The sequence below is a fragment of the Rana temporaria genome, chromosome 4 (assembly GCF_905171775.1).
Source record: "Rana temporaria chromosome 4, aRanTem1.1, whole genome shotgun sequence".
NCBI lineage: Eukaryota > Metazoa > Chordata > Amphibia > Anura > Ranidae > Rana > Rana temporaria.
Window position 1 is genome coordinate 114,322,212 of NC_053492.1, and position 24,795 is coordinate 114,347,006.

At 44.4% G+C, this 24,795-nt stretch overlaps 1 protein-coding gene across 6 annotated transcripts in view; it reads left to right on the forward strand.

Moving 5' to 3' along the window:
- The first annotated feature begins 538 nt into the window (after positions 1–538).
- AGFG1 (ArfGAP with FG repeats 1) overlaps positions 539–24,795 on the forward strand; it is a 131,860-nt gene continuing 107,603 nt past the window's right edge. For 2 of the 6 annotated variants that reach the window (XM_040348839.1, XM_040348842.1), the window contains exon 1: positions 541–810. In XM_040348839.1, coding sequence (XP_040204773.1) covers positions 644–810 — 167 coding nt within the window. In that variant the 5' untranslated portion in view covers positions 541–643. Of the gene's footprint in view, positions 811–24,795 lie in introns of all 6 variants that reach the window. The other 4 variants (XM_040348841.1, XM_040348844.1, XM_040348840.1 and 1 more) reach the window with 3 other exon arrangements.

A 24,795-nucleotide genomic window follows, 5' to 3' on the forward strand; every position in this document is an offset into this window, starting at 1 on the left:
GCTCCCCCGCAAATATCGCGCAATTCTACCTGAATCTGGGCCTATGATACTAAAAATATAGGTTTGATTAATCATTGCTCTAATATTGTTTGACTTAACAAATTGCAACTACCACCACTTTATTCTCCAGGGTCTGTGCAATGAGACAATAGTCACTGTTTGGGGATGCATTTTATTAGGTGCGCAAAAACAGCTCCTGTGGTGGTTACAGGTTATGACATTCCCATTGCAATGTCAGTCTGCAGACGGTGTAGGGAGAGGCTGACATTTCTAGAACTGGACAAGCGCGACTCGCTTCCCATACGGTTGCTAGGCAACCAGTGAAGGAATCCGGAAGTATCGAGTGCAACTTCCGGCTCCCTCCCCCGTGACGTTGGACGGGTCCACTTTGTTTCCGCCTTCTCTTTGCATTGTGAATGCTTAGGAAAGTTCAGCCACACACCCGCCCCATCGTTCTCCTCCTGCTCCTCGTCCCTCAGTGTGATTCTCCTTTCCTCCCGAACTCGCCCCTCACGTCACCACGCCCCGCCCAGCGCAACGTCACCCCTACACTCCGCCCCCCCACACGTCACTGGCCCTTGACTGTGCCTGCTAGGTGCCGCCCGGTGTCTCCCGGTGTGAAGCCCCCGCCCGGTGCTGCACCATGGCGGCCAGCGCCAAACGGAAGCAGGAGGAAAAGCACCTGAAGCTGCTGCGGGAGATGACCAGCCTGCCTCACAACCGCAAGTGCTTCGACTGCGACCAGCGCGGCCCGACCTACGCCAATATGACGACGGGCTCGTTCGTGTGTACGTCCTGCTCCGGCATCCTGTAAGTATGTGTGTACCCCTCACCCACCCTCACCCCCATCATCCTCACTGACAGGCCGGGCACACTGCCTGTCATCCTACAGCTGTACAGCCACAGGTTGGATGGGCCCTCCATTCATCACCCCCTATTCATACTGGGGTGCCTCCCTACACTGCCTTAGTAATCAATGGGTACAATGTATGTTCTCTGTCAGTGCAGGTACCCCCTATTCATACTGGGGTCCCTCCCTACACTGCCTTAGTAATCAATGGGTGGCATGTATGTTCTCTGCCAGTGCAGGTACCCCCTATTCATACTGGGGTCCCTCCCTACAATGCCTTAGTAATCAATGGGTGGCATGTATGTTCTCTGCCAGTGCAGGTACCCCTTCTTCATACTGGGGTCCCTCCCTACACTGCCTTAGTAATCAATGGGTGGCATGTATGTTCTCTGCCAGTGCAGGTACCCCTTCTTCATACTGGGGTCCCTCCCTACACTGCCTTAGTAATCAATGGGTGGCATGTATGTTCTCTGTCAGTGCAGGTACCCCCTCTTCATACTGGGGTCCCTCCCTACACTGCCTTAGTAATCAATGGGTGGCATGTATGTTCTCTGCCAGTGCAGGTACCCCCTCTTCATACTGGGGTCCCTCCCTACACTGCCTTAGTAATCAATGGGTGGCTTGTATGTTCTCTGTCAGTGCAGGTACCCCCTATTCATACTGCCTTGGCATTGGCTATAGTAATCAATGGGTGGAACAGGGCTGATGGGTGGCATGTGACTTCCCTGTCAATACCGGTACCCCCTATTCATGCTGGGGTCCCTCCCTATACTGCCTTAGTAATCAATGGGTGGCATGTATGTTCTCTGCCAGTGCAGGTACCCCTTCTTCATACTGGGGTCCCTCCCTACACTGCCTTAGTAATCAATGGGTGGCATGTATGTTCTCTGCCAGTGCAGGTACCCCTTCTTCATACTGGGGTCCCTCCCTACACTGCCTTAGTAATCAATGGGTGGCATGTATGTTCTGTCAGTGCAGGTACCCCCTCTTCATACTGGGGTCCCTCCCTACACTGCCTTAGTAATCAATGGGTGGCTTGTATGTTCTCTGTCAGTGCAGGTACCCCCTATTCATACTGGGGTGCCTCCCTACACTGCCTTAGTAATCAATGGGTGGCATGTATGTTCTCTGTCAGTGCAGGTACCCCCTATTCATACTGCCTTGGCATTGGCTATAGTAATCAATGGGTGGAACAGGGCTGATGGGTGGCATGTGACTTCCCTGTCAATACCGGTACCCCCTATTCATGCTGGGGTCCCTCCCTATACTGCCTTAGTAATCAATGGGTAGCATGTTTGTTCTCTGTCAGTGAAGGTACCCCCTATTCATACTGGGGTCCCCTCCCTATACTGCCTTGGCATTGGCTATAGTAATCAATGGGTGGAACAGGGCTGATGGGTGGCATGTGACTTCCCTGTCAGTACCAGTACCCCCTATTCGTACTGGGGTCCCCTCCCTATACTGCCTTAGCATTGTCTATGGTAATCAATGGGTGGCACAGGACTGAAGGGTGGCATGTTACTTCCCTGTCAGTGCAGGTACCCCCTATTCATACTGGGATCCCCTCCTTATACTGCCTTGGCATTGTCTATAGTTATCAATGGGCGGGACAGGGCTGATGGGTGGCATGTTACTTCATTGTCAGTACAGGGGTCCCTCCCTATACAGCCTTAGCATTGTCTATAGCGGTGGTCTCCAAACTGTGGCCCGGGTGCCAGATGTGGCCCTTTTTGCTTGCCTCTATCTGGAGCTTCGGACATCATTCCTCCCACTGACACCATCAATGGGTCACTACTCCTTCTGCTAAGACCAATGATGGGGCAACATTACTCCCACTGTCGATGGGGCACTATTCCTTCCATTGATACCAACCATAGGGTGCTACTCCTCCTGCTAAGACCAATGATGGGGCACTATTTCTCCCACTGACACTGTCGATGGGGCACTATTCCTTCCATTGATACCAACCATGGGCCACTATTCCTCCTCTTAAAACTAATGATGGGGCATAGTTTACGTCCACTGATCCTGGGACATTTTTTACTCACACTGGTCATAGTCCGGCCCCCATAAAGACTGAAGGACAGTAGACTGTCCCTTTGTTTACTATAAACCAGAGGTCTCCAAAAAATGTAATCAGTGGTTGGCACAGGGCTGAGGGATGTCATGTTACTTCTCTGTCAGTGCAGGTACCCCTTATTTATACTGGGATCCCCTATTCTGCCTTGGCATTGTCTATACTAATCAATGGGTGGCACAGGGCTGAGAGGTGTCATGTTACTTCTAAATCCCTTTCAGTGCAGGCACCCCCTACGCATACTCGGGTCCCCTCCCTATACTGCCTTCGCATTGTCTAATCAATAGTGGGCACATGACTGAGGGATGTCATGTTACTTCCCTGTCACGCAGGTACACCTATTCATACTGGGGTCCCCTCCCTATACTGGCTTGTCTTTGTCTATACTAGTACTTTCCAGGCAAGTCGCACCTGAAATCACATTGAACTGTGGCTTTGAAATTGTGCTACTTCAAGTGAAGCATTCAGTGTGAACCAGGGCTTAAAAAGAAAACAAATGCAGCCATTGTATACAAATTGGTAAGCTGCGATATGATGTTTGCTTTTAGGTTTAAATGCAGCAGATGTCTATAGAGCGTCATGTAGTAATAAAGGCGATAATACTCATTAGAAATGTCCTGTTTCCTGTGTGGTGGTTCAGGTACCCCCTATACAGATCTGAGCACAAGGGCATCCTGCATTCATTCTGGGGTTCTCTTATTGCCTTTAGTACTCAATAAAATGCAGTACATGGCTGAGGAATGTCACAATATTCCTTTGGACTCCAATCTGTCAGTACAGATCTATACAGGTCCTCCATTTATTCTGATCATCTTTCCCTAGGCTGCATTATTACCTATAATACACAGCACATGGCTGAGGAATGTCATGTTGTTTCCTGACTGCCAGTGCAGGTACCCCCTGTACAGATCTGTGGCACAGGGGCGACCTGCCTTCATGTCGGGGTTCTCTCCCTATACTGGCTTATTATTGCCTATAGTGTTCAATAAAATGTAGCAGCTGGCCGCGAAATGTCATATTTCCTGCTGGTCAGTGTAAGGAAGGTACCCCCCCCCCCGTACAGATCCAAGCACAGGGGTGTACCACCTTTACACTGGGGGTCTCTTCCTATAGGGTGGGGGGTATTGTTGTAGTACTCAATTTATAGGCTACATTTTCTGAGAAATGTCACATTTATTGCCTGTGAAAAAAAGTCCCAAACAGAACAGCCAATTCCCTATTACCCAACAGAGACAATGTCTTGTCTGCGCGTGCATGGTCTGTAAAACACCACCTCCTGCCGTGTGTAATGTAGTCACCCCAGGAGGCGGTGGGGGTCCTATGTTATCCTTACCTAGGCAAAGAAGGGTCAGGCTGCAGAAAAAAGGACAAAATGTTTCCAAAAATGAGGAAATGTTCTCTGATTGTGTAATGAGGAAGGCAGGAAACAGAGAAGCCGTTTAATGGATGAAGGTCTGCTTTAGGTTCAGGGGGGTGTCTGCAGTGACCACAAGCAATGGTGCTTGTATAACCAGAATGGAGGAGTCTCCGGCACTCCTGAAGATGTGTCCACAGTTTATTGTGGAAGTATCCTATTCATGTCACACAGGTGTCACTGCCGTGCCAAGGTTTTGGGGTCTTCTTCCTGAGTGGCCTCAAAATATTGGCATGGCAGCGTCACCTACATGACATGATTTTCATACTTGCACAGTAAATCGTGGAGACGTCTTACTCTTCCATTCACAATATTTGCCTGGTGTCGTGTTCGGTAGTGCAGGTACCCCCTGTACGGTCCTGTATTCATCCTGGGGGTCATGTCATATACTTGGGGATCAGTGTCTATAGTATTCCACAAAAGGCAACAGATGGCGGAGGAATGTCATGAGATTTTCCTGCCTGTCAGTGGTTGTACCCCGATTATGATTGTATGGACAATGGTATTTCTGCATGCTCAGTGGTGCGGGGAGTATTATATCCATTGTAGGGTTTTACTGGGGGTGTCTGTGGGTATTCTTCATTTGTAGGGCTTTACTGGGGGTGTCTATGGGTATTCTTCATGTGTAGGGTTTTACAGAGGGTGTCTATTTGTATTCTTCATTTGTAGGGCTTTACTGGGGGTGTCTATGGGTATTCTTCATTTGTAGGGTTTTACTGGGGGTGTCTATGGGTATTCTTCATGTGTAGGGTTTTACAGAGGGTGTCTATTTGTATTCTTCATTTGTAGGGCTTTACTGGGGGTGTCTATGGGTATTCTTCATTTGTAGGGTTTTACTGGGGGTGTCTATGGGTATTCTTCATTTGTAGGGTTTTACTGGGGGTGTCTATGGGTATTCTTCATTTGTAGGGTTTTACTGGGGGTGTCTATGGGTATTCTTCATGTGTAGGGTTTTACAGAGGGTGTCTATTTGTATTCTTCATTTGTAGGGTTTTACTGGGGGGTGTCTTCATTTGTTTGTCAAGGTGGTGTACTGGGACATCTAATATTGATGCCAAGGTGTGTGTATAGGGCTTGGTTCACACCTATGCAGTTTGCTTTTGATCTATTTCTGCAGTGCTTTTTTTTTTCTGTGCAATTTTTCACGTGGTTTTTATGCATTTTTCACGTGGTTTTTATGCATTTTTGACATTTTTTTTATTTTTATGCTTTTTAGCGGCGAAACAACTATTCGATTAATCGACATCTAATCGATTATGAAATTAATCGATTACAATTTTCATAATCGATCGGCCAGTAATATAATGGCGTTAAAAAAAACTAAAATTAGCCCTTTATAGTACAAAACCCACAGTAAAAAAATGAACCCCTTACAGTAGCGATTATTTGCTCTTTTTGTACTTCTTTTTGTCTTTTTAACCCCATTATGTTACTAAACATCTCAGGCCTGGGTTCACACCTCCTGTGTTTTTTGGTGCTTTTTGCAGTAACACACTACAGTTCATTTACATGTTTTCCTATGGGACACGTTCACATCCATGATTTTTTTTCAGCTGCTGCGTATTTGGAAAGGGCAAGGACTTTTTAATGCAAAACGGTGTTATTTTGTTTTTTTTGGTTCAATATACTTCAATGGAGAAGCTGCAGAAAAGCATGTAATGTGTTTTTGCGGCAATTTGTGTTTTGTAATCTGCCCAACAAAAAAAAAAATGCAATTTTTTTTATTTTTTAAAGGCTATATCCGATTAATCGAAACAATAATCTGCCAACTAATCGATTATGACAATAATCGTTAGTTGCAGCCCTAATGCTTTTTTCAAATTTTTTTTTTTTATGCCTTTTGCATTTATTTATTTTTGCTAATTTGTTGTTTTGCAGATTAAAAAATGCATATTGCAGTAAAATTGCGGCAAAAACTCACTACACGCAGCTTCTCCATTGAAGTCTAGTGAACCAAGAATGCACAGTTTTGCTTAACCACTTAAGGACCCCTTCACGCCGATATACATCGGCAGAATGGCACGGCTGGGCACATCCACGTACCTGTACGTGGCCCTTTAAGCCCAGCCGTGGGGTCAAGTCCCTGACCCTTTACAAAAATGTAGCGGCTGAAAAAAGCATAGATGTGAACGTGTCCCATAGGAAACCATGTTAAATGAACTGTAGTGTGTTTCTGCAAAAAGCACGTCTAGGACTGAGCCTTATTGTATTGCTGTACTGGCAGAGAACGCCATCTGTCCACACTGTACTTATTAGGGACTTGGAGTCGTGTTCTGTGTTCATATGTTTTTTTAATTGGGAACGTTACCCTTTATTAGGGGTATCAAATATATCTTTAAAGGGCTGAGTATTGTTGGAGGTGTGTCAGGTTATTGATTATCTTTTCACTTAGTCACCTAATTATTGGATTGTAATTTGGGATTGGACATGCCACAGATAATGGCTTAGGAGTGTTTTTGAATATTGATTCTGACCATTGAATAATGCTGTATTTTGTGTGACGGAGCTTCATTTGAGTAAATGCCCTATAATATGTAAAGGGCGGCACAGTGGCTTAGTGGCTAGCCATGTGCTTTGCCGCACTGGGGTCCTCGGTCTGATTCTTCTAAACCTCTGGAAAAGCAGAAGAGGGAGAACAAACCGCAGGCTAGTGAATTCAAACCAGAAGAAGAGTGACTGTGGTTGGGTGTGCTGGTAAAGATCCAACATTTGTTATGATTGCAGGGGGGTGCCATCCACCAATTCATTTACAGCACCCTGCATAAACTGTGTGTGGTCTATACAATACAATGCAGTATAGCAGCTAGCCTGACTACCAGTAATGCCCAATCCTTTGTCACCGCATTGGTCTTTTTTTCTTTACTGTAGGTGCTTATACCTTGGTGACTTTCTGCAATAAATTGTTGTCTTGGACCTCCTGTGCAGATTGTGTTTCCTTCCACAATAGCAGTTTACATAAAGAATGACAGATGATACAGTGAGGACCATTTTAATTTCTGCCACCCCGATCTGATCACCTTTATTAATGTGCCGGATCCTGCATATGCCCATGCAATGAAACTGGCAACCTCGCTCAATGTGTGGCCTATCCTGTGTGCCCAATTATTGATTAGTTGGTGTCCTTTGTGTGTGTTTGAGCAAAATCTAAAAATAAAAATACAAATCCAGCCCAGCTTTCCAATACAGCATGTATTTTGAGGCCCCAGAGGAAACCCACCCAAGAACAGGGCAAATATGTAAACTCTATGCAGATAGTGTTCTGACTGGCAGTGTTACAAGGCAGACCTGCTACTAGTAAGCTCCTTCTGCTTTACATTCACAGCATTCGCTAGCCTTCTATAGCCACTACCCGCTCTTTTCCCTTCTGTCCTGCTGGTTCAGTACTGCAGAGGTAGTATTGTCAGCCTAGTACAGGTGGTAAGAAGCTGGTTGCATTATTGGCAGGATCACCAGGTAATATTCAGTACTTGTAGTATTTAAAGTGTCTCTTCACCCAAAAAGGGAAGTTCCGCTTGTTTGCATCCGATCTCGCCCCCTCCTCCAATTGCCACTTTTTGAGGGGAGGAAGGAGCGAGTTCCTTGTTTTGACAGGTATTGCCATGGCAATTTCGAGCAGAAGTTCACCCCCCTCCTTCCCCCACAGCCGTCTGGGACACATCATAGGTCTCAGAAGACAGCGGGACCATTCACAAAGTGGAGCGTGGCATGAAAGCAGCTGTGAAGCAGCAAGGCTTTTCGGCCAGTGTCCCTTAGTTAAAGAGGAAGTAAAGACGATTTTTTTTTTTTTCCCTACAAAAAATAAAACCCTGCAAGAGAAAGGCATAGCATACTAGCTCATTAAAAATGACATACCTGAGATCGAGGCCACCGAAGTGCCTCTCGTTTCTCTCCTCTGCCATGTCCCCTCCGCGCTTCTTCTGGGTATCGCCGCTCCGGTGCTGTGATTGACCGGAGCGGCTATGACGTCACTCCTGCGCATGCATGCGGGACCGGCATGATCCCAATCATAATGCCGGGAAGCTCAGTGAGCATGCTCCGTAGACATCGGTGCAGTGTTTTCTGCAAATATCTCCTTAAAGTGGAGGTCCACCCAAATAATCAATTTTTAACATTAGATTAAGGCTAATTTTACTAAGCAGAATCGGGTATTTTAAAAAAAATCAATGCAGTACTTACCGTTTTAGAGATGGATGTTCTCCGCGTCTTCCGGGTATGGGCTGCAGGACTGGGCGTTCCTATTTGATTGACAGCTCTTCCGACCGTCGCATACAGTGCGTCACGAGTTCCCGAAAGTAGCCAAACGTTCGCCTTCTTTCGGCAACTGGTGACGCGATGTATGCGTCCGTCGGAAGGCTGTTAATCAAATAGGAACGCCCAGTCCCACAGCCCATACCCGGAAGCCACGGAGAACATCTATCTCTAAAACAGTAAGTACTGCATTGATTTTTTTAAAAAACACCTGATTGTGCTTCGTAAAATTAGCCTCAATCTAATGTTAAATTTTTTTTTAACCGTGGAGGTTTAGGAGATATTTGTTGCACCTACAGGTAAGTCTTATTCTAGGCTTACCTGTAGGTCCAAGTTGTCAGAGTGGGTTTACAACCACTTTAAGATGCAGGCATCTGGTGGACCTGAAGCTAATTGATGAATCGGTTTTGGTGAGGACAGCGCTGGATCCAGGGGCAGGTAAGTGACCTTGTATTAAGTCAGCAGCTACAGTATTTTTTTTTGGGGGGGGGGGGAGCTCTTCTTTAAGACATCACATAGGCTTGGAGATCTGTGCTGAATGTTGAATGTTTAGATTTTGTCCACACATAACCCTTGTTGAAAAGTGAATCATTGCAGTACATTGTAATCCATATTTTTACATATTTTCCTATACTGAAACTATTGATAAACGCCTCCCTTTTATATATAGTATATGATTATAGCTCTGAAAGCTGCTTTGTAGCCAAACGTGTAGTGATGTGTTATTAAAGTGGATAGCAGTAATGAAAGTCATTGTTAGTTGTTGGGTGGTATGGGCAGGCACTGAAGTATGTACTATACTAGTATTTTTTATTTGCTGCCATCTAACAGCTCTTTGAATGGTGACTGGTTGCAGTGACATTAAACACGCTTATTTAATGAATTTCTATTACCAGTAGAAAACTTGTATCAATGAATTGATGGCTGAGCAATTGCTGTCATTAGTGCTCATGTGAATCCATGTTGTATGTCAGTCACTAATCCTCAGGTCCTAATCTGAAAGCCTGTATTTATTATTATTTTCCAGCTGTATGTTCTCATTTATGGCAGTACTTATCAGGATTACACAGCACAGAGGTTGGCTTCTCTAGCTGAGCTTATCGGGAGCACAGATGATTGGCAACTTTCATAACCTGTATGATGATAGCCTTACTCGCTGGTCACATGATTTATTGATTGCTCCATTGTGTGTAGAATTTAGTATTAAAATGGGGAAAACAACAAGAAAGTAACTATTTCAACAAAATTGGGTATATATAGTGGCGAACATATTAAAAACATCAAGATACCAGGATAAGGACTTTTAGGCTGGGTTCACACAGTTGAGAATTGGATGTGGGGTCACCGCATCCAATTTGCATAGCAGGAGATTGTGACGGGTTCTCTATGGAGCTGGTTCACACATCTCCGGTGCGAATTTCTCTTCTGTTCATGGACGGACACAGCAGCCTTTGACCTTAGGGTTATATCCGCTTCCTTTAGGAGAGTTACTCTCCTGGAAGGGAGGTGCATAACCCTACTGTCAAAGGATGCTGTGTCCGTCCATGAACTCAGAGAAATGGATTTTACGGTGAGTACGAAAATCCTATTTTCTCTTCCATTCATGGACGGACACGGCATCCTTTGACAGTAGGGTTATGCACCTCCCTTCCAGGAGAGTAACTCTCCTAAAGGAAGCAGATATAACCAGGGCTGTGGAGTCGGAGTCGGGGGAAATTTTGGGTACCTGGAGTCGGAGTCGGCAAACAATGCACCGACTCCGACTCCTATACTAAATTTAGATTGGAATAAAAAAAAAAAAAGCAAGTTTAAATGTCCCAATTCACAAAAAGTTATAATTAATGACTTCTCTACTGTAAGAATAAAGACCAATGCATGCAGTGCCTCACGTAACCGCAAAACGAACACGTTAAGTGACCGTGAAGAAGCATGCTTTTCATGTGCTTCACTATATGGCACGCAACGCACAATTAGGAGCTGCAATACTTATACTTTCCATAGTGTTGTGTTCTGCTTTTACAGGGAACGCAGCGTCCATGTGTAACCTAGCCTCTCACTGATAAGGGATTAAATAAATATGTTTTTTGTAGGACTAGAGAGTGAGACACTTGTATAAGTGAAGGGCATGGAGGGCCAATAGTTCAAGACTGAAGCTGTAAACCATTGGAAAAACTGCTGTCATTTAGCTAAGGCTATAAAAACTTGTAAACTCCGATTGTTAGCTTAAACTTTAAACATGACTATGGGATTCTCCTAGGAAAATCATGTTTTAGAATAAATGCCCCTTCCTTTGTCTTTGTCTTTTGCTTAAACTGTGCAATACAGTAGACTGTTGGCTTCCCAGCCAGTAGTCCTGTGGTAGGTTGCGTTTCTTTCCCTCAAGGAATGTATAAAATACATTCACATATTAATACAGAGGAGTCGGAGTCGGAAGTACATAAAACTGAGGAGTCGGAACATTTATCTACCGACTCCACAGCCCTGGATATAACCCTAAGGTCAAAGGCTGCTGTGTCTGTCCATGAACTCAGAGAAATGGATTTTACGGTGAGTACAAAAATCCTATTTTTGTGTCTTTTGGTCTGTTTTCAGGTCTGAATTCAGCCAAAAATTCAGTCTGCAGTCGGACCTGAACCAGTGAATGGACCCCTTGCATTGAGCCGCTCCGTTCCTCAGTGTGAACCCAGCCTCACTTTTCTGCTTCCTGCAATGACAAACCATGCTCTGATTCAGAGTCCTCTCTTGCTGAAGTGTCTATCGAAACTGATGCCCTTGTTCCAGATGAGGAAACCAAGTTCACTTTTTTTTTTTTGCACATAAAACAATATGCCTTTATTATTCAGGGACCTGTAAAGCATTGCATGCATGGTCCAGCAGAATGTCCGTGTGTCTGTCTGCCCTCCAATATGGGCAGGCAGTTACAAACTGACAAGAAGCTCAATGAACAACCAAGACACATCAACAGCGCTCATGCTAGTTCATTGAGATCTACCAGCCGACAGCTGCAAAGGCTATCGGGACTTGTAGTTTTCCCATTAACAGAACACTGTGAATTGAGTGACGTGGCTGGATGGGCGGAGCCCCGCTCGGCTATGCTTTTTTTTTTTTTTAAGACTCTGACAGCAAGTTGGGGGAGAATATCCCAGCTCACTGTCAAAACGGGGGATTGAGCGGATGTGGGGCAGTGTATTTGTAACATGTTACACCCTAAATATGTTGCAAAAGGTTAACTTATCCTTTTAAAAAAAGACAACTAAAGTCAAGTTTTTAGCATACACGTTAATGTGCGAATATTCATGTGTGTTTGGCTTAAATGTGTTCTGTTGGCTTGATTATTTATTCTGGCCATTCGAATTCATTCACATGTGAACGTGTCTAGCATTAATGCATGTGTTTTTTCCTCTCCCTCTAAACTTGTAAATGCATATGTGCATGGACACACAGACTAGCCTTCTCAAAACATTATATGACATTCGTTTGGGCACATTGTTGCATTAGTAATTGTCAAGCTATCACCACACTGGAAAGTTTTCCAGACTGCTAGCAGTTTTTTTTTTAACACCTGATAAAGTCTAAAGCTCCTTGCACTGAAAGGCGGAAGCCCTTCGTTTCGGCCGTTTGTTCCTGAATGCATAGGCACCTTAAAGGGGTTGTAGAGGTACATTTTTTTCCTAAATAGCTTCCTTTACCTCAGTACAGTCCTTCACTTACCTAATCCTTCCATTTTGCTTTTAAATGTCCTTATGTCTGTCTGTAACTCCACCGTAATGTAAGGCTTTCTCCCTGGTGTGGAGTGTCGTGCTCGCCCGCGTTGAACAAAAACCGTGTTTAGCTGCGTTTCTTTTTACAGCTGTTTTTTGGCTATTTAAAACGATTCTAAACGTAAACACAGCAAAACGGATGTTTTAAATGTGGGTTACTATCTGTCAAGTTAAAGCAGTGGTTCACCCTAAAAACGACTTTCCCCTATTACACTGCCCCCCCACATTACAATACGATTATGCCTATAATTTTTTTTTTTGCTGCTGTACATACCTGGGTACAGCTATTCACCCGTGTCCTCCGGGTTGCGAGTCCCGCGGGAGTGGGCGTTCCTAACATGGCGGTGATTGACGTTTTGACAAAAAAACGAGCTCCCCCCGTCGCGTAAGCCGCGTCACAATTGGCAAAAGGAGCCGAACGGCGAGTCGGCGCTATACTGTGCCTGCGCATCGCCGTTCGGCTCCTTTCGCTCCATCCGCTTATTACAAGTCTGTTTACGGACTTGTAATGGTTCCCTATGGGATCGCGTCCGTTAGCGGATGGAGCATCCGCTAACGTCCGCGACCATCCGCGTCCGTCAGGATCCACTTTTGCGGACGGAAGAAAACACTATTTTTCTTCCGTCCGGCGGAACGGATCGGATGCAGACGGACAGACGGTCCGTCTGCACCCGATTTCCCCATGGGGGAGAGCGGAGGAGAGACAGGGCGGTCTCTGCACTGTGTGCGGGGACCGCCCTATCCGCCGACAGCTCAGCGGGGATAACGGATGATCCCCGCTGAGCTTTTGCGGACACACGGAGCAGACACAAAAACGGTCCGCTCCGTGTGAAAGGACCCTAAATCGTTCAGGAGAGGTTGTAAAAACGTCCCGTGTACATTAAGCTAAACTGCCACTTTACGGAAGCGTGGTGCTCTGTGCCTACTGTATAGTGACATGCATAGCAGTGCAATATTATAAATATGTTGCATAATATCATACAGCTCTGGAATGAGTGTTCTACTCTATACTAACTATTGTTTTCTGTATGTCATTGCAGTTACCTGCATTTTCCATGAGAAAATACACAGGAGACTAGATTCTAAAGTGAAAGAAAAGCCTAAATGTGTATATTCTTAATATTAACAACACCCCCCCCCCTCCAAATCTTGCCTAATTTGTATTAAAAAATAAAAATAGTGGTGTCCTTACTGGTTTAAATCCACTCCAGTCACAAGATCCTGCAGCTCCAGGAACCCTGTGTCAATGAGCGGCAGCTGCAGGGGAGAGGAGGGAGCACCGACAACTTCTGGTCCTATGGGCGATGTAACGGTTCCCAGAATTACACCCATTGTTGAGTGCTTTCTTACACAGGGCTACGGGATCATGTGACTGTAATGGAGAAGATTGAAAAATGGGTAAGTACACGGGTCCTTCTATCTATCTATCTATCTATCTATCTATCTATCTATCTATCTATCTATCTATCTATCTATCTATCTATCTATCTATCTATCTATCTATCTATCTATCTATCTATCTATCTATCTATCTATATATAAATTACATACAGGTGAGGCAGAATAATTAGGAGGAGGGAGGAAACATTTTTAAGATTCGCTATAATTAGGGTTTTCTTCTACTTTTAGGGGCTCATGCACTCTGGATGTTGTTGGACGTTTTTACAGCTGCTGTTTTTGGCTTCAGTCGTTTTCTCTACCATCAATAAACTCCCCGGCATGTTATCCTATGTGTTCATGCACACATAGGCTGTTCTCAACTGTTTTTGGCTGTAAAAGAAAACCCAAAGCTACTGGGAGGAGTTTTTCAGCTCTAAAAACGCACATAAAATGTTGTTTGCCAGCGTTTTTAGCGTTTTTGATCACATTGAAAAAAAAAAAAAAAAACGCTATTGCAAAAACATTGAAAAGGCCACTGCAAAATTACTGGCATTTTTATAACGTCCAGTGTGCCCGAGGCCTGACTGTAAACGTTCTGCCCTTACTAAGCTGGTAGTATTCCTAGTTGAGGAGTTGATTTCCTTGTAAAACGTGGCTGTACCATGTCCCGAGGGCAAGGTGAAGTATTTCACAACACACGTTTGTGTATGCTAGGGACCATTCACTTCATACTGAATGTTTACACAATACTGGTTCAGAAATACAGAGTGCAGTGTGTTGGCTCCTGAATGGAGAAGCTCATTACCATCCTGCCCACAATACACTGACTTTGGCATTGGAATTGTCCGCTGTGTCTTTGTGCCTCTGTTCCCATGAACTGGTCACTCTCCCAATCCACATCGTACCATTCGGAAGAAGAAGCCCAAGTGCTAATTAGCTATTGGAAGTGGCTTTAATCCTGGTTTTCCTTCACAACATGTGATGTGTGATGGTTTGGCAGCCATAGCGCACATTTATGTTCTGTGCCCGATGTTTCTTCACAATGCGCTGTCACTCTGAATCGGTGTTTGTTACTGAAATTCGGAGCTTGGTTGTGTCAAATGTGTTTGTATGAGCCAGCTTTCTGGGCACAGATAATTGGAAATGCTGATAGACAAGTTGTTCCTGGCACGCAGAATATTGCATGTTTTTGGTGATATATTTTTCACTGCTGTGCAAGTGAAATTGCATGTTTTATGTAGTAAAGATCTGATTATTTTCTAATAATACCTAAAGTGTATCTAAACCCCGGGAAAAAATAAATAAAATATACTTCAGTCTACCAGTTATTTTTTATTTTTATGTTCATTAGCTGATCCTGCCTGTAACGCACGTCCTGTCCTCTAGGGTGGCGCCATTCAGTATACTGTACATGTGCAAAGACAGTGGGCTAGATTCAGATAGGTTACGCGGATCTTGATCCGCGTAACCTATCTGATTTACGTTACGCTGCCGCAATTTTTTGAGGCAAGTGCTTTATTCAGAAAGCACTTGCCTCTAAAGTTGCGGCGGCGTATCGTAAATCCCCCGGCGGAATTCAAATTCCGCGGCTAGTGGGCGTGTACAATTTAAATCAGGCGCGTCCCAGTGCCGATCGAACAGCGCATGCACCGTCCGCAAATTTTCCCAGCGTGCATTGCTCCGAATGACGTCGCAAGGACGTCATTGGTTTAGACGTTAACGTAAATTACGTCGGGCCGTATTCGCGAATGACTTGCGCAAACGATGTAAAAAATTCAAAACTCAGCGCGGGTATGACGGCCATACTTAACTTAGGATACGCCGCACTTACCCCTCCTATAGCAGGGGTAACTTTCCGCCGGAAAAAGCCAAACGCAAACGGCATAAAAAAAAAGCGCCGGGTGGTCGTTCGTTTCTGAATCGGCGTAAATGCTCATTTGCATATTCGACGCGTAAAAGATGCGGAAGCGCCACCTAGCGGCCTGGAATTGCAGCCTAAGATCCGACGGTGTAAGTCACTTACACCTGTCGGATCTTGGGCATATCTATGCGTAACCTGATTCTATGAATCAGGCGCATAGATACGACGGCCGGATTCAGAGATACGACGGCGTATCAGGAGATACGCCGTCGTATCTTCTTTCTGAATCCGGCCCAGTGTGGTTACTCAGGGACAAAAAGCGTGTAAGACCCCTTTCACACTGGGTTGCTTTGCAGGCGCTATAACGCTAAAAATAGCGCCTGCAAAGCGACCTATAACAGCCGCTGCTGTGTCTCCAGTGTAAAACCCCAGAGGGCTTTCACACTGGAGCGGTGCGCTAGCAGGACAGTAAAAAAAAGTCCTGCTAGCAGCATCTTTGGAGCGGTGTGTATATACCACCCCTGCCCTTTGAAATAAATGGGCACTGCGGCTATACCACCGGCAAAGTGCCTCTGCAGGTGGGTTTTAACCGCCCCCGGTAGCGGCCGAATAGCGCCACGAAATTTATGGTAAAGCACCGCTAAAAAAGGCGTTGCTTTACTGCTGACCCCGCCCCCACCCCCAGTGTGAAAGGGGCCTTAGGGCCACAGAAAACCTCACTCTTCTTGTACCCATGCATATGGAGGAGGTGTTCTGTAGTTCATAGAGAGAATTTGGGCAGTGCTGATAACATTGTTTGAGTATTCAGTACAACGTTATCCACTCACTGGATTTCTGACAGGATTCGTGGGTCTTTTTTCATTGTTGCGCTTCTTGTACACTAACCGCTCCAAAACTTCAGTTTAGGACATTTTGGGGTTCTTTTGCCAAAGCTCCTAAACTCGACTCCATACAAGCCAATGTACACATGGGGGGGGGGGGGTTGGGGTTATTTACTAAAGGCAAAGTGCAGTCGCTGTCAATCCGAGAGGGTCATATAAGGAACATAAGGAACAGCATTTTAGCTTGCACATGATTGGATAATAAAATCAGCGGATCTTCCCCTCAGATTTACAGCGACTGCACTATCGGTGCAATTTCAAGTGCACTTGTAGTGCAAAGTGGATTTGCCTTTGGTAAATAACGCCCTTGGGCTTTTAGAAGCTGCCGTGTTTAGGTGAGGTTATACGTCTCTCTCCTGAATGCAGAAGAATCCCGTTCAGGATAGAAAAGTTTTGACCACTGGCTGCAGGAAACCACAAAATGCTGCAAAAGCGCGTTTTGCATTTTCCCGCGGTCAGTAGGCTAGTGTACATGTAGCCTTAGAGTTTCATTTAAAGCACAGAATAAAGTAACTCATTGATGAAAGTGTACTTTATCAGGACAGACCCTGATGGCCTTTGTTTGACTTTAGTGGTTTGTGTATAACTTATGGAAGCGTATCTTCCCATTCATCTTCCCTTTTTGCTGACTAATGGCGCTGTCATCGTGAAATTCAAACTGAACAACACCGTGTTGGGTGATAAAGCATGTGCCACAATGATTATTTTAAGCCATGTCAATTTTTTTTTTGCTTTTTTTTTGGTTGTCATTGCTGACAAAACTGTTCCAGCAAATAATCTTTTTAGCTTTGTGACCTGAAAAAAAGGCTTGATTTAGACATATGCCCACCAAAATCACCCCCCCCCCCCTTCAAGCACTTGCCTAGTGGGCACTTTTACCTCTTTCATGCCTAGGCAAATTTTCAGCTTTCAGCACTTTCACGCTTTGAACGACAATTGCGCGGTCATGCAACGCTGTACACATAACATTTTTATCATTTTTTTTTTCTCGCACAAATAGAGCTTTCTTTTGGGGTGGTATTTAATCGCCACTGTTTGTTAATTTTTTTGCTAAACAAATGAAAAAAGACTGAACATTATGGGGGGGAATTTTTTTTTCATAGTTTGTTATAAAATTTAGCAAACGGGTAATTTTTTTCTTCCTCACTGATGTTTTTGGGCTTACTTTAATGATGATTTTTTTTTTTTTTTTAATTAAGTGTATTTTTTCCCAAAAAAATGGTGTTTGGAAGACCGCTGCGCAAATACTGTGTGACATAAAATATTGCAAAAACTGCCATTTTATTCTCCAGGGTCTCTGCTAATTATATATATATATATATAGGGGGTTCTAAGTAATTTTCAAGCAAAAAATACTACTCTTTAAAGTGGTTGCTAACATAATACACATTTATTTTTTTATTTTTATGAAATGGCCCCCTGTGACTGTGCTTTATAAAAAATAATGCTATATACAGTAAAACCTTGGTCTGAGAGCGTTTTGCAAGACAAGCAAACAGTTTTAGTAAATTTTGCCTTGATATAAGTAGCACCATGTCACAACTGACTATAAAAAAGAGAGGAGCCTCTAAGTGTAGTAATATGACGTCGGCAGGGACCTTTCGGCCTTCAGACTGGACGTCATATGACGTCCTTGCTTTCCCGGCCGCTGGGGGGCGCGCGCTTGCCTCCGCCGCATTGCTCGGGACTCGGTGCGCGTGCCCGGTGGCCACAATGTCCGCCGGGCACCCGCGATTGCCCGCAATCACGGCAGGACCATGGATCTGTGTGTGTAAACACACAGATCCATGTCCATTCAGCGGTAAGGAGACAGATGTGTGTTCCCAGTACAGAGGAACACACATCGATCTCCTCCCCTTGTGAGTTCCCCTCCCCCTACAGTTAGAACACACTTTAGGGAACATATTTAACCCCTTCAGCGCCCCCTAGTGTTAACCCCTTTCCTGCCAGTCACATTTACACAGTAATCAGTGCAGTTTTATAGCGCTGTGTAAATGTGAATGGTCCCAAAAATGTGTCAAATGTGTCTGATATGTTGCAATGTCACAGTCACAATAAAAATCGCAGATCGCCGCCATTAGTAGTAACAAAAATAAAAGTGCCATAATTATATTCCCTATTTTGTAGACGCTAGAACTTTTTCGCAAACTGATCAAATACGGTTATTGCGAAAAAAAATTTTTTACCAAAAATATGTAGAATATGTATCGGTCTAAACTGAGGGAAAAAAAAGTTTTTTAGAAAAAAAAAGATATTTATTAAATTAAAAAGTAAAATATTGTGTTTTTTTTCAAAATTGTCGCTCTTCTTTTGTTTATAGCGCAAAAAATAAAAACCGCAGAGGTGATCAAATACCACCAAAAGAAAGCTCCATTTGTCGGAAAAAAAGGGCGTCAATTTTGTTTGGGAGCCACGTCGCACAATTGTCATTCAAAGTGCGACAGCGCCGAAAACAAAAAATTGGTCTGGGCAGGAAGGGGGGTGAAAATGCCCTGTATGGAAGGGGTTAATGAAGGTACAACATTTAGCAACTTATTGCTACACTTGTAGGTGCCTCTCTTCTCTTTTATACCCTGTAAAAAAATGCTTTGATATAAAAGTGCTTTGGATTACAAGCATGTTTCTGGAACGAATTATGCTCAAAACCAAGGTTTTACTGTATTAACCTTGTTTACAGAGCACTGATCTGCGCTCATTGTCCTGCCGTCTATTTCCTCTCTCGGCCCGACATATGCAGTAGGCAAGGCCGTGGATCCCCCGCTGACGTCAGTCAGGAGGGGAGGAGCGAGGCGGCCCGCCCACTTCATCTGTCTTGCCAAGCAAGGAGAGAGAGGCGGGTCAATGATTGCATATCAATGCTCTGTAAACAAGGTGTATACAGCATTATTTTTTATAAAGCACAGTCACAGGGGGCCATTGCATGAAAAAACAGAGAATTTTATTAAAAAGAAACAGTCATTTGAGAAGCAGGGTGGGAGGGGGCGACACGGAGCGGACAGAAAGGGGGGGTGGGTGGAGGGCTGTGGCTGACAGAGGCACGTATTCTGACAACTGTGTCAGGGCTTGGCAGCCCTGATATTACGGAGTCGGCATACAGGGGGAAAGTAGCAGCTCTTTTGGCTATAGCGTGGGCAGGAAGTGGTTAAGCTGCAATAGGCAGTAGATGGGGGGGGGGGTTTACATGCTGCAGTTGCGCTCCAGTGGCAAACCCGCCACACACAACACAGTCAGGCAAAAGGAGAAGCGCTGCAAACACAACGCAAACGCTTGCCATGCACCCAGTTGTGTGGCGCGTTGTTTGGCAAAAATGAGTTTATAACAGGCTATGAGGAGGCATCGCATCACTTCCTCACTGCCTGTCGGGAACCTCCTTGAAGTGCAATCCAAACTCGGATCATGCTTCAGAGGAAAGGAAGATTTGGATGCATGTCCAAATCTACCCTAAAGAATTGAGGTACATTACACTTTTATCCCTACATTGATGGTCAGTAAGTTGAAGATTGATATTCACCATTGGTCACTCTGTTCGAGGAACCTCTGGAGGAACCCTAGATACTAAAGACTTGGATGCACCCAGTAGAATTCAAGAAGGGTCCTTATATATGCATTTGCATGTTGGTTAATGTGCAATTTGCCTGCAGAAATATTGACATAAATCTTTGGTCCTGTTTTGCTACTAAAGGTAACGGATTCATTTCTGTGAGATTGCAGAGTGCATCTAAATAGGAACAGTCCGCCTCTTTTCTTTGCTCTGCAATTGATTTGCTTAGACCTGGTTCACACACGACAATGGAAATGACATTGGTTTCAATAGTGGCTGTTCACATCAATGCAGTGCAGTTGCAATGCAGCTTTGGGGAAGGGTCCTGTGCTAGTAACAAACAATAATGGCCCCTGCCCTTCACAAGGGTCCTGTGCTACTTTGGTGCAATGCAGTGCTTTTTTTTGTAGTCCATAGACCTCAATGGAAATGCATCGGAAATGTATGTGCATGTGTTTTTGATTTGGTTTTGTTGCATTTTTTTCCCCCCATGTGTCATCATTTCTGGTAGTGGTGGTAGTAGCAGCAGTAGTACCCAAGCCATAAAATCGCAGCCAAAAAATGCACACCACTTACCGTAAATCTAATTACAATTGCAAAGCTATTGCACAGCACCTACAATTGTTTTCAAAACTGAAAACAGAAATGTCGCTGAATTCGCTAAGGAACACTTTTTAAACACCAGCAGAAATATTACCTTCCCTGGCAGCAAATTTATTACACAAATTGCATTCAGAAAACACATCTGTTCCTAAATTACATTTTAAATCAATGAATCTGCAAACAATGTAAGGAGCTTTTTCACACTTGTGTGGAGACCTTCAGTTTTCTGCACTAGAAGACTGCAGGCCTCCATGAAGGAAAACCGAAAACAATTGTCTTCTTTGTGCCTTGTTCACACTTGTGTGGAGACCTTCAGTTTTCTGTACTAGAAGACTGCAGGCCTCCATGAGGGAAAACCGAAAACAATTGTCTTCTATGTGCCTTGTTCACACTTGTGTGGAGACCTTCAGTTTTCTGCACTAGAAGACTGCAGGCCTCCATGAGGGAAAACCGAAAACAATTGTCTTCTATGTGCCTTGTTCACACTTGTGTGGAGACCTTCAGTTTTCTGCACTAGAAGACTGCAGGCCTCCATGAGGGAAAACCGAAAACAATTGTCTTCTATGTGCCTTGTTCACACTTGTGTGGAGACCTTCAGTTTTCTGCACTAGAAGACTGCAGGCCTCCATGAGGGAAAACCGAAAACAATTGTCTTCTATGTGCCTTGTTCACACTTGTGTGGAGACCTTCAGTTTTCTGCACTAGAAGACTGCAGGCCTCCATGAGGGAAAACCGAAAACAATTGTCTTCTACGTGCCTTGTTCACACTTGTGTGGAGACCTTCAGTTTTCTGCACTAGAAGACTGCAGGCCTCCATGAGGGAAAACCGAAAACAATTGTCTTCTACGTGCCTTGTTCACACTTGAATGCAGCTGCAACATATCTGCATTTTTCAGTCCTGCACCGCATTTCATGTGTAGCTGCATTTATGTATGAACTATGGTGCATAGAAATGAAGGGGAAAAAATGGTATATAGCGCTCTGTGCTTTACACTTCCTGACGCATTTTACTGTGAGCAAGCCCAGAATGCCCCCCTATGTATTTGCTTATCCTGCTTTAAATTGGAACTTTACCCTAAGGCCCCGTACACTCACGACCAAACATGTATGCTGAAACTGGTCCGCGGACCAGTTTCAGCATACATATTCGGTCGTGTGCAGGCTCGAGCGGGCCGAATTCCAGCAAACATTTGCCTGCCGGGCCTTTTCCCAGCAGACAAATATTCCTGGACGTGTTTTAAAACCGTCCGCTGGAATCCTGCCCGCTCGGACATGTACGGTCGTCAGTACAGACCTACCGTACATGTCCGAGCGCCCGCCGTCCCTCGCATGCGTCGAATGACTTCGACGCATGCGTGGAAGCCTTTAAATGGCAGGCCCGCCCACGTCGCCGCGTCATCGTCGTGGCGACGACGCGGACACGCCCCGCGTATTGTTTACGCGCGGACTTCTGTACGATGGTTAGTACAGCCATCGTACAGAAGCCCTCTGGCAGACATGTACGGTGAAAACGGTCCGACGGACCGGTTATGTCCTCCTTTTCTTCTACTTTTGGTCCTTTTTTTGGGGGGTGTCCTCGCTCCCATTTCCGGTCAGATCGCCACAGAAATTGGTTGTTTTCCCCCTTCGTATACCATAGAATTCAGTCAGGATAGAAATATGGCCATTTGTTTTTGAAGGTGCATGCTCTGGGGCGGTGATGGCAAACCTTGGCACCCCAGATGTTTTGGAACTGCATTTTCCATGATGTCCATGCATTCTGCAGTGTAGGTGAGCATCATGTAGTTCCAAAACATCTGGGGTGCCATGGTTCCCCATCGCTGCTCCAGGGCCTTCTGGATTATTCTACCACTACTTGCTAAGTGACTGAATAAGTATGTGCAAACAAGGTGTCCTGACACTTCACAGGCTGCATGCTTGTTCCAGGTCAGTGAGCCACTTAAGCCTGGTACACACTAAAGCCGGGTTAACACCTATGCAAATTGAGTGCGGCTTAAACCGCATCCAATTCGCAGAACATGTCTAAATACATTGTTTTCAATGAGGATGGTTCACATATGTGCGATGCATTTGCACTGCGCATTGCCGAAAAAACGTGTGCGTTTTCTAGGCATTGCGGTGCGGCTTAGGTGCGAATTCAGGCCCATTATCTTCTATGGGCACGCATCTGATTTGCAGATGTGTTCATTTCTCTTCAGGATTTCTCTCATTCCCCCCTCCCCCTCCCCTCTCCCAGATCTCTAAATTCGCATCTAAAACGGAGCTGATCTGCTGAACAGTTCTCTTATCTCTCTGCAGAGATAACAGAGCTGAAATTCGCACCGCACAAGTGTGAATCTGGCCTAAATGTTCTTTTTTTTCGCTCAGTGCTAATCAGGAGCCAGGCGGCCGCTAATTTTGAATCGGCCGATATCTCCCGACATTTGGCCCGTATGTATGGGGCTTAAAGTGGATGTAAACCCGATTCATGAAATGTGAGCTGGGCACATATATCTGCAATGTTTTGTTTTGTTTTTTCAATGAGCCAAGTCCCATAGCTCTCTCCTGATCCGTTTTTCTGTTATCAGCCTGATAACTCCTGACAAATTCTCGGACACTTTAGACAAAAGCAGCCTGAATCTTCTGTCAGGGGAGGTTGCTAAAATAGATTAGCAGGTAGCAAGTCCTATTACAAAACACCTCTGAGAGGCTCTGCCTATGATGAGAGGGGGTGTGTGCCTTTCCTCCAATCATCAATGTTGGCTGTATGCCCAGACGTCACATTCTCTTTAACACTACCCATCCCGACTATTGTAGAATGACGGTCACAAGGTGGCTCTACAATGCCGGGAGGACGTCGTATGACATCCTCGGGCCTCCCGGCCGCAGGGGGGCATGTGCGCGCCGCAGCATCACTCAGATGCCGATGCATGTGCCTGGTGGCCACGATGTCCGCCAGGTACCCGCGATCGGCATTTACAGAGCCATGGACGTGGATCTCTGTGTGTAAACACAGAGATCCACGTCCTGTCAGAGAGAGGAGACCGATGGTGTATCCCTTGTACATAGGGACACCGAATGGTCTCATCACTCCCAGGGAACACATTTAACCCCTTGATCGCCCCTAGTGTTAACCCCTTCCCTGCCAGTCACATTTATACAGTAATCGTGCAGTTTTATAGCACTGTTCGCTGTATAAATGTGAATGGTCCCAAAAATGTGTCAAGTGTCCGCCATAATATCGCAGTCCTGACAAAAATCGCAGATAACCGACATTACTAGTAAAAAAATAAATAAATTCATAATTCTATCCCCTATTTTGTAGGCGCTATAACTTTTGTTCAAACCAATCACTATACACTTATTGTGATATTTTTGGGAAAAAAAAATAATAAAAAATGTAGAAAGATACATATCGGCCTAAACTGATAAAATCGGGATATTTATTATAGTAAATATATATATATATATATATATATATATATATATATATATATATATATATATATATATATATATATATATATATATATATATATATATATATATATATATATATATATATATATATATAATAATTTTTTTTTTAATATTGTCGCTTTTTTTGTTTATATCGCAAAAGTGTGACAGTGCTGAAAGCTGACATTTCGCCTGGGCAGGAAGGGGGTATATGTGCCCAGTAAGCAAGTGGTTAAACAGGAAGAGAAACACGATCTGAACTTTCTAAAAACTTTATATATAAATGTGAAGACAGCAGATATGCATGTAATACCTATGTAGGGGGATTTGATTCATTTGTGTGTATCACCTGAGGCTGTTCCCTTCACTGGGTGTATGGAGGGTTTACATCCACTTTAAGTAGTGATACAATGTGAGGAATGACAGCCGTGCCTTCGAAATCAGCTTAACCACTTCCATACCGGGCACTAACGCACCTTCCTGCCCAAGCCAATTTTCAGCTTTCAGCACTGTCGCACTTTGAATGACAATTGCGCGGTCGTGCTACACTGTACCCAAACAATTTTTTTTTATCATTTTGTTCCCACAAATAGAGCTTTCTTTTGGTGGTATTTGATCACCTCTGCGTTTTAAATTTTTTACACTATAAACAAAAGAAGAGCGACAATTAAAAAAAAAACACAGTAATTTTAACTTTTTTATTTAATAAATATCACAATTTAAAAAAAAAAAAAAACATTG